This window comes from Scaptodrosophila lebanonensis, unplaced genomic scaffold, assembly GCF_003285725.1.
Source record: "Scaptodrosophila lebanonensis strain 11010-0011.00,11010-0021.00 unplaced genomic scaffold, SlebRS2 tig00000043-arrow-pilon, whole genome shotgun sequence".
Taxonomy (NCBI): Eukaryota; Metazoa; Arthropoda; class Insecta; order Diptera; family Drosophilidae; genus Scaptodrosophila; species Scaptodrosophila lebanonensis.
The window spans coordinates 14199705-14210604 of record NW_022060545.1 but is presented as its reverse complement, the minus strand read 5'-3'; the positions used below and the strand labels follow the sequence as shown (position 1 = coordinate 14210604).

Below are 10900 nucleotides of genomic sequence, written 5' to 3'. Positions count from 1 at the left end.
AGTGTGAGGGTCGGGGTAGCCGTTCCGCTTTAAAGCCAATTAATATGCAATTTAAAATATAATTAATGCATTGCATTTATTGTAGCATAAAGTATGTATATGTGTATGTACGTGTGTATAATATTTATATGTGTAGTATGTATGTATATTTATGCATGTTTTCATTTGTTGTATGTATGTAGGTAAACACTAACTACTGTTATGCGTGATTGCTGATAATATATGTATAAGTATATCACTTAAATTATATAATAAAAATGGTTTGTTAAAAACGCATAAATACAAATTAAAAGACCAATTTTGATATCGTTACGCCATGCTCATATTAAATGCAATTCCACCAGAACTATTATAGTTGTATCGCGCCTGTTTAACTGCGCGCCAGCATTCCATTGATCATTATGTTGGCCAGGGCGTTCCGTCTCTTGCGCCACGCTCCCATGCCCTGGGCATGATATTGCAGTTGGGTGTACCACTGCTTGGTACGTACACCATCCTCAGCCTGGGGGTGAACAATATAAAAAATATATTAGCATCCAATCAATTGGGCACAGTTTTAATCAAGAATGAATGCTACATTAGAAAAAATGCTAGGAAATCAAATGACGAGATGAAAAACCGGACAGCATTAAGAACAAATTTGCTTGCAATATGTCAAATAGAAATTAATTCTCTATTTATCCAAATATTATCTATCTCTAAATTTATCCTTTTTTCTTTTTAGTTATTAGATTGAAAACTTTTCATTGAATAGTGTATTACAAAAAAGTGTTGCATAGCTGCTAGGCGCAGGGCAAGTTCTTATTAAAAAGTATTTTAGTAAGAGATATCTGGAACAACATTTGAACAACGGTAAGCTATGTGTACCCTTTACCCGAAAGGTAAAGGAGAAGTATAATTAAATCGTTCAGTTTTTGTATCACCTAGAATGGATCGCATTAGACTAAAAAAAGTTTATCAATGCTTGGTTAGTCTGACAAGACGGACCGTTCTAGCCATGCCCGTCTCTTGGTTTATTCAACCCATTCATATTTATTAACATTCGATTAAAAACTTTAAAATCTATATAAACAAATCTCGTTCTCTCTTTAGTCTGGATAACATCTGTGATGTAAAGAGGTACTTCAAGAAACCTTATTCATATCCCTCTTTTATTTAAAAAGTTTTCTGGTAATGACAATAAGTAGACAACAAAAAGTACTTGTATATAAATGCTTGATTAGTCTTTCGAGCCATGTCGTTCTCTCTCTCCTGATGCAACCCATTCATATTTATTAATATGCGATTGAAAACTTTACCAGTCTATTTAAACAATAAATAAATAAAGTATTGTGTGATTGGAAATCTGAATTAACAAATTTAGTTCTCTCTTAAGTTTGGATTACAACTTAAATGTATGGAAATCTTATTCATTTCCCGCTTTCATTTAAAAAGTTTTCTGGTAACGGACTCTGTTAAAATGTACATGATCTAAATCAATTGGTGTTTAATAAAGTAGGCGTATACTCGCATCTTGCTTTCGGAGAACTTTTTTACATTTTTTCCGACTCAGAATACGCATGAAAGTACGTTTTACAGAAAAGACGCAAACATAAACCGGCAACACTGAGCCTAGGCGTTTGGGCGAAATTTGACAGCTTTTTGCGCTACATAAAATCTACATGTGTAGCATGTCGCTGTCGATTTGCTTTGTGCCTGTTGTCTGCTCGCTTTAAATAGAAAAGTTGTCACTGCTCAGTTTGCCGGAACTAAACGCTTCAATTTATGCGGCGCCAGCAGTTGCCACTTCCCCAGCATCCGCAATGTGTTTGTGTGGCTGCCCTTTCACGCAACATACCCATACGCAGGCATTTTGTTGCGCTCCCGTGCCTTTTTATTTCAATAAATGTCATTCATTTTGGCAGGCGCTGCTTGCCAGCCTGCCAGCCTGCTGCTGCCTGCTAGCCACTGCCTGAGCGCACTTGAAAAGACTACACTGGTGGGCTCTTGTATGTGGAATTTGCATGAGTGGGCTCACTTATGGATATGGACGGCGCTTTAAATGGTTTAAGCATCCAAATTGTGTTCGTGCCCATTATAACAATATACATACGGGTATTTGACAAATGAACTAAATATTGCTAACGCATATGCGTACATTCACGGGATGCTCACCCCCATCCAGGTGCGCAAACGCCGATTCAGTCGCATTGAGTCCAAGCGGCAACTAAACTAACGAACCCAAAAGGCAAACGTTTACTAAAAGCCAAGTCAACTGGCACACACAGCGAGCGGGCGAGACAAAAGGTCCCCAGCTACAAGCAGCCGTGACACGGATGCGCACAAATACACGTACACGAATACAGTATCAGGATATAGAGCTACAGATAGATAGCTGCGTACTAGTACTCACTTTGAATATGAATGTGTCCTTCGATGAAATTTCCTGCACTTCGAAATAATCATCCCAATCCGCTTCGCTGCACACAACACATCTGTCCAGATACAACGGCTCCCGTATCAGCGTATAACGTCCGCACTTCTCTTTCACCAGCAACAGCGAGGCTTCTCGTATGCCCGTGTGCTTCGGGAAATTCAGTTTATCTGACATGGCCTTCTCTGCCTTATAATTGCCACTTGGCTGTTGTTTTAGTCGCCGTTGACGTTGTCATTGCGGCCATAAAAAATGGTTGCCAGCGCATAAAAAACGGGGCAGCAGCGATAGAATGAAAAAATGGAAAAAGAAAATAGAAAATTGTATAGAACGAAACTAAACAAAATTACAACTAGACTATATGTGTATGTGTGGGTCTGCAACTGGGACTGGCTACAGATAACGCTCACAGATACACAAAGCCTGTCAGTCGAACGCCTATGGCAGGAAGCCCAAGAAGCAGCTGTAGTTGCCGCCTGGGCGGCAACCAGGGAAAAATGGCTTGAATTGAGCAATTGTCGGTTGAGGATTTTGCAAAATTTAGAAAAACACACGCAACAACTCACCAACCAAACTCATAGACCTACCGATACAGTCCAACCGGCCCTCCATTCCACTTCTACTTACACAGAACACACATAAAAACCTAACAAGTGACATACGCACTGCGTCTGATGTTTCCCTACACTCTCCGCTTTGGCCGCACAGTGGAAGTAAATCATTTTCTAAGACATTACTTTAATTATTTTCAAATGGCACGACATCTCATTGACACTAATAGACAAGTATTATTTATTTAATATTCATTTGAAAAACATTCCCTATTGATTTATTGTTTCCAGTTGAGTTGTTGAAGTTGTTTCTTTAATTTTTAAATATAAAAAAAGTTTTCAGGATCTGGATACTATGTCTTGAATACAAATAATTAGATAATAATTAAATTAGAAAATTTATTATTTAAGTAGTAGGTTTCTTAAGAACTGTCGATATTATATCCAATATAATGTTCCGAGCTACAATAATTAATTGATTAATAATAAAACGTTCCCTATTAATTTATTGTTTCGAGTTGAGTTGTTGTTGTTTCTTTACTTTTTAATTATAAAAAAAAAGTGTTCAGTTTTTGGGTACTAAGCCTTGAATACAGGCAACTAATTAGCTAATAATTAAATTAGAAAATTTCTTATATGAGTAGAAGTTTTTTTAATAACTTTCGTTATTATATCCAATAAATTCTTTGATTAATTTCTGGCGGAATGTATGGAAAATAAATACGTCGTCGGTTAACACAGTAGCTAATAAATATAATACTGTTCTCATTTATACTCCCCGATTACAAATTATTTCCGAAATGAGTTTGGAAAGCAATTGCAACTTAGTATGTAAGTATATAGTGCGAGCTTGTGTTGAGCATTCTGAACCACTGTCATTTGAATCATATTTAGGATACCACTTTCTTCTCTTTTCCCAACTCTCACCCACTGTTGCTGGGCCACTGTGCACCTCTGTCATTTGGCAGATGCTTCTGGGCCACTTGACGTTTTTTGCCCTCCACACACCGAGTGCGGCGTCCGTTACGCTTCGCTTTGCAAAACTCGTTGGCTTTCCTTTTTGTTTTTAGGCATCAAAAGCAGATAGTTGCTGGGATAAGCACTTTTCATTAGAGTGCCAGCGACGCCAACACAGCACAGTTCAATGGGCAGAGGCAGATGTTCCGAGCATGTTGTACTGATTTGCTGAAATCTTTTATCGCTCGTTGAGCCTTGGGTGGCAGCTAGTGAGCAGGGAAGAGCGATAAATGCCCACTCTTCTGCGATTGATTTGCTATTGCCGTTGCCATGGCAGCCGTGGGCTGACATTTGATTACGCCTAAGGTTATTAGGTGTGAGCGAGTCGCTAATTGCCCGACTCGTGTCAAACGTCAAAACGACATCGATTGTCGAACATAAAGTGACCCACATAATGATCAAACCCCTTCTCGTCCCCCCATCGTCTTACCTTGCCGTTAGTTACGAGCAGCGCATTTAATGGCGTCAGCTTGATAGTGCGCGCCTTCTTCCAGTTGCTGTCCGTGGGTTGGGTGTAGAGCAGTTTGCCTTCCATGGCGAAACGGACCTCATCGTGATTCCATTCGAGTATGTCGATGGCCATTTTGCGAAGCTTGATGTTTATCATATCAATTTCGCAGGATGCGCGGCGATTGGGGCTTGACGAGGAGATTCGACGCCATAGCTTCGTTGGGACATCCTTGGCCTCCTGGTTGATGTGATTTAGATGCAATTCAATTTTCTCCTGTGCCTGTTTCAGCAGCTCACGACCATCGAGGTGAGCGGGCGTCACTTTATAGAGTCGAGCCAGCAATAAAGGGTACTTCGTGACGCGTTGCACAGGCACCTGTCGGATTAGAGACGGTCGATTGATTTACATAGGGTTGCATAGTGAATATAACTTAATAAAAAAACAAATTGCCGTGTTAGGGTGAAGCATCAAGAAGCAAAATTATAAGAGAGATTTACGGTGTTTTATTACTTACGTAATACGTAATATTTCTTTGCAACAAAGTGATTTCGATACTTACCATCAGGAATGAATTGAGATTCATTCGACGAAGCACAGCATTCTCCATCTGCGACACTTTGAGAAAAATGCGCAGCAGCTCTTTCTCCTTCTCCAGATTCGCCAAAAGCAAGCTAGCTCCCGCCTGTCGCACACAATAGCTCTCGAAGGCGTGCAACATTTGTGTGAAGTCAAGGAAGATGCGTCCAATATTCACAGTGAGCAAATCGTCATCGCCCTGCTCCAGAGCAATGTCCAGGGCGTCGCGCATGCGCTCAGCTAGTGTCTGATTGTTCTCAAGCAAATCTTCCGTATTGAGGAAGATTGCGGAGAGCTGTTCCTGCGTCAACAGGCCTGCAACCAGCATGGGATGGCAGAACTCTTCGAGTATGATCTGCAAATCCCGGCCGTATTTCTCTTCCGTTTCGACAATCTCGGTGATGATTTCTTTGCGCTCTACACGCTTTTTACCACATTTTCGGCAAACGAGGGGAGCGAAGACAACGCCTGCTTCGCTAACTTGAGTCTCCACGGCACCATCACAGTCCTCGCAGAGATGAAGCGGACTGGCGGGTGTAACACCTGCCGCCTGGTATTTGCTTCGCGACGTTTTGCTAGTCTCCGAGCCGACGCCAGAATCCTGGCGCTCTATGTCGCTGGATGCGCCACCTTTGCCGCATATAAAGGTGTGCGGGGGTGGTGAGAGGGAGTTCATGTTGTTCTGTCCATCATCGCTCAGGTGGTTAAACAGCTGCTTGCGTCTGTCCAGTTCACTCAATGTATCGGCAGCCTCCTCTTCAATGATCTTCGGGTTGCTGTTATTCGGTGTAAACTCACAGCTCTCCTCACGCACTAGTCCACGCTCTTTGGCGTCTACGAGATAGGAGAGAATGTCATACTTGGAGGCACCCTCGAATATGGAGCGTGCCGCTTTCTTCTCCAGCTCAGCATCATTGAGGGGTGGGGCCGTAAGGGGCAGTGGCGGTGGAACGTCTGTTATTTCCTCATAGATGGGATCCCCGGTGTGTCTAATGGATTCATAGTGATGCTCCGAGTCATCCAGTGTATGTTCCGTATGTGTCGCCAACTCGATCTCTGCCAGCGTTGCATCAACCAGCAGCTGATAGAACTTGGTCCGTGTAGCAATGTCGGCGTTTTCATCCTCGTCCAAAATACCGGCGGCTGTGAGTTCGCTGGAACAGCTCTGGTAGCAGTCCGATTCGTTGGCTGCCTCCGCTTCTGCCTCCTGCTCGAAGTCGAACAGTTCGTAGTTATGGGCCGAGGCGAAACTATTGGCGGAACTAATGCTTCCACGATTTGAGAAGCGATCCTCGTCTTTGGTCGTTGTGGCTGACACGGCCAGCAATTGTTGTTGTTGCTGTGTGGAGGACGTATTAGTTTGACTCCTTTCTGCTCGAATACGCTGCAAGGAAGCGCTGATTAACCGATTCATATCAACATGATCTTTGGTGCCGCTCATATCGATGGCCTGACGCGTTTGCTGTAATCGCTGCAGAGAGTTTTCAATCAGCTCCGCTACAGTATCAGTCTCAAGACCATCGGCCACTTGACTCAATGTGGGATCCTCCAGCAGCTTTGCTATAAAACCGCTTGTCTGTGTGGGCTCCCCATTGGGCGCTGTTTGTTGAACATGACAGCCATCTTTCATTTTCTTAGCGCGCGCTTCATCACTCGGTTGGACCGTGGCAGCGGCGCGACCGCACACGTGCGGCACCAAATTGCGTTTGACGGCTTCGACGGGATTCCGTAAAATTTTCAAAAGTTCTGTCTCGTGAGCTACCAGAGGAATGGGTGAGGGTGCAGTTTCTGCGGTTGCTCCTGTTGGTGCGGTTGGCGTATTGATTGGCGTTGACGTGGTCATCGCTTTTGTTTTCGTTGGCGACGGTTGCTGTTGCTGCTCCTTCTCATAGTCCAATGTAATGAGTGTGCGGCCGCGTTTGGACATGCCCAGACCGCTTGTGCTGCTGCCGCTCGAGTTGCTGGCCATGGAACTGCTGGACGCTGATGATGTGCTGGAGGCGGAGCGCTGTAGATTGACGTCGCTGCCCTTGATGGGAATGATGGCACCACGGCGCACCTCACCCGCAGAGCTGAGTGCTTGTTGACTCCGCAATGTGTTTAGCTTATTGTGCTGATAGATAAGCTCCTCGGCGCTACTACGCGAAGCTGGCGGCGAAGTAACGGGACTGCTCACATTGATAGTCACCGTATTGGCGTTGTTGCTGAGATTCAATTGTGGTGAAGCCTCCGCCTTCACTACAACCGAGGATTGATAGAGGGGTTGGGCGGTGTCGGAGCTTAGGTTCATGGTGGAGTAGCAATCATCGCCACTGATCAAAATCGAGGTCTTCTTCTGAGCATCACCATTGGATAGTGCCATGTGGGAGCGTAGTTGCACAGCCTCAACATCGTCCTCATTTTCGTGCGGCGCATCGGTATGTGAGATTTTAAGCCGGTGCACTTCCCCACCTCCCTCGCCCTGGCGTTTGTTGTAGGGAGCCACACGCACCACAGTGCGTTGTGCCTGTTGGTGTTGTTGTTGTTGTTGTTGTTGCTGTCGTGGCAATGGCTTATTGATTTCATGAGACTCTAAGCCATTTGATTGGTCCGCCTCAGAGCGAGTCGTGGGTGGAGGTGGCGGAGGCGGCTCCTTTGGTCGCCTTTGAAATAAATCTCTCGAGTCGTTGCGATTGCTTTTTATGCGCAACGCCATTGTGTCCTTAAAATTTAAAATGACATTTTGTGGGGCTGCCGTCGTTGCTGCCTGATGGTGCGGTCCGCGCTTGTTTGCCAACGTCTTTGTCGGTGATGATGGCGGCGTCGTCGACTCCGTCGCTGGTGTTGATTCCACCGACAAATGCCGTTCGCTGTGCGCGCGTCTGATGGGATTTCGCGATTGTGTCGTTTGTGCCACACGCTTTTGAGTGTGGCCCGTTGTCGTCATCGTCGTTGACGTAGTCGTTGCAGGCACAGTCCGCTTTGTTGCCTGCGGCGTGCCAGCGTGGTCGTTTTCATCGTTCTTGCCATTGCTCCTGCCATTCCCGTTCTCATCATCGTCGTCATAATCGCGATTTGCAGCTGTCTTCTTTTCGGTTGGCTTTGCGCATACTTCAGCAGCAGCTGCTCTTGTTGTTGGGTTCGCTGCTGCTGTTGCTGCTGCTGCTCTCGCTTCCGATGTTGTTGTAGTTGCTGTTGGTGTGCCTGCAAGTTGGCAAAAAGGAAAATAGTAAGTGACGTGTCACAGGCAGCAAAACGTTGCTTTTGCAAAGTAAATCTAAGACAGCTGAGAACGGCAGTCAGGCTACAAACCACTATTTTACTACCCACACCCACACCCACCCCACTTCTCCCCCACCACATTATTGGGTTACATGTGCTCATCGTTTCTAAATACACTGAGCAACCGGTGCAGAACTATCGACCGGAGAGTAAAGGTTCGAGTCCAATGGAGACAAGCAATTTACATATCGGTCCTTACCCTTTATATACAGAAGCAGCAAACTGAGAAATATTTTCCTATTTTATTTTGTCTGGATAAGAATAACAGCACGGGCTTAGCCCTTTAAGATAAAGAGTTGGACAGAATTTAAAGACAAGACAAACTTCCATCGGTAATAAATTCTATGGATGCAATAAATAAATTCACTTTTTTGTACAATAGATCGGCTAGTACTGGATTTGATAATCGATTTTAATATTTCCAAATAGGTGGAGTTGTTTCAGTTTCTGTGCCTTACTAAGACAGAGCTAAAACAATTTGGGACCCAAATTCTTTGTATTTCTTTCTCAGTGTAAATATGCTTCAGCCTGTACTGTGCTCCACTCTCTCATGCAGATTTATGTGCGGGCAAGTAGTGGCAAGTAGTTCGTAGCCCACTGCACACATTTCTTCTCCCCTCCCAATTCAGAGGTGGGTGGGCCACCCACGATGACAGCCACTTAAAGATGTGCTCAATGGCGATAAGGTGTTTTGTTTTGTATGTGCAGTCGCCCATCCGATTAGGTCCTTGGTCTTCGGTTTTTGGTTTTCAGTTTTTGGCTTTCGCTTGCCGCCTGTTTAGCAACCGCACCGAGCAAGACGTGCCTCATGGGCCCCCTCACCTCCTGCCGTGCTGTCCACGCTGACAATACGTACATATCTTTATTTATGGTAAATTGGGTGATTTACGTTGCGGCCGATAAGCGTCGCTTTTCAGCGGTTGCTACTAACGCCAAGCCATCACCATCGCAGTCGCCATCGCCATCGCCACCAGCAGCGTCTTTGCTGGTATCGTCGTCCTTGCATTTGAATGTCGGGCTCAAGTCGGGTGCACAAGTCAACACTGTAATGGCGCTGGCATTATTTTTCGGGCTTTTATTTTCGTTAGCCGGGTTAAGCATGCCCTCAGACAGACATTCGGACAAACCGTGAGCCTGTTTGCCTGCCTGATAGAGGGACAGACAGAGATGGAGACAGTGGCAGACCGCAGAGGGACCTGAGAAGCGACTTTGGCGGCTTTATGCGACCACTCAGCATTGTCGACGGCGCGCCAAACAATTTGTGTCGAAATTAAGATAATAGATTACATTTAAATGTTTTGAGGCTCGAAAAGGGTTCATGCTGTTGAAATTTGAGTGGCGCTCTCAAAGTCGTTGCCGTCGCTACCACAAAAATTGATGGCACTCGTCTCATGGCAGTTTGCTTACCGATAAGGCAGTTGGACACACACACCCACACACACACACACACACACATACACTGACAAAGACATACACTTAGTTGGGAATGTCCTTGAAAATTGTTGTATTTATCACCCACGCCCTGCTTTTCTTGCCCGTTTAATAAGTGTGAAAAGTGAGAAGGTTTTTATGTGTTGCGGCCACCTTTGCATTTTATGTTAATGAGTGCCATCAACGCGGTCCTTAGTACTGAGATTTCAGTCGCTATGGCATTGCCCCTTTGACCCAAATGTGTGCAAAGATAAGCGAGCTGAGATAGGCGCCATATTGTCGGGTGTTGAAGATAGCTTTTAGATTCAAAAAATCTGTATTTTTGCCTTGCCTGCCCAATTGAGTGACCCAGGGATTAGACAGAGGCTGGATATGTACTATACTAATCAATTACCGCAATACTTGAATACTTAAATTTCAATTTGAGTTTCGCATTTGATCCTCTATCCGCATTCTCGATTCACTTTCGAATGTCAATTGCGCTAATCGCATTAAATGTCAGTTGAAAGTTAGTGTTATATGCAGAGTGGCGACAAATTACAACTGCAAAGCCAGCAACTGCTTACAATAGGAGAAGTACGTTCACAGTGTTAGATAAAAAAGAAAGATTAAATAAAATAATGCTCTGAAGCAAGCAAATTAAAATGGGGTTGAATGAATCGAACCTTTTCGTTATCAGCTACTACTCTTTTCTCGAACAACCACTACTAAATGCCATTGCTTAGTACTCCATGCCGCGTTTTCTACATTTAATGAGATTTTTGTTCAACGTTACGTTTTATTGTTTCCATTGTTACTGCTGCTGTTGTAGTTGTTTTTGTTGTAATTGGTTGCCAGTTGTCTTTGAGAGCAAATATTTAATTAACGTCTTTTGTTGCTGCAGGTACAAGCAAGCGAACAATTGAACAAAGTCTGCTTACAAAAGTGCGAAAATCTAATTGTTTTCTTTTTCAATGTACACTGGCAATATTTATCTTATTTTGTATGGGTTAATTGGCAGTGGGGTTTGTTTCCCATGAAATATTTAATTGAAATATGTTGTATTGAATTGCATTGATTTCTTAGAGAACATTTAAGTGAACATATAGTACAATGCCAGGTAAGAGAATTAAATTGCAGCTTGAGGAAACTACTTGTATAGTAGGCAAATGCGGCTTTGCTCATTTGAGAAGAAAAAGTAATTAAAAGTGTAACTTGTCG

At 44.0% G+C, this 10900-nt stretch overlaps 2 protein-coding genes across 2 annotated transcripts in view; both read right to left on the bottom strand.

The window, feature by feature from the left end:
* Positions 1 to 230: 230 nt before the first annotated feature.
* Positions 231 to 7510, bottom strand: LOC115622596. The gene is made up of 4 exons (XM_030516593.1): positions 4992 to 7510; positions 4412 to 4807; positions 2393 to 2620; positions 231 to 502 (listed from the first exon to the last, which is right to left on the bottom strand). Exons 1-4 carry the CDS (start codon positions 7368 to 7370, stop codon positions 371 to 373), a joined length of 3135 nt encoding a protein of 1044 aa, XP_030372453.1. The 5' UTR covers positions 7371 to 7510; the 3' UTR covers positions 231 to 370.
* Positions 7511 to 7930: 420 nt separating this feature from the next.
* Positions 7931 to 10900, bottom strand: part of LOC115622553 (putative GATA zinc finger domain-containing protein 25) — a 30544-nt gene continuing 27574 nt past the window's right edge. The window contains exon 2 of the mRNA XM_030516521.1: positions 7931 to 8191. Coding sequence (XP_030372381.1) covers positions 7931 to 8191 — 261 coding nt within the window. The remainder of the gene's footprint in view (positions 8192 to 10900) is intronic.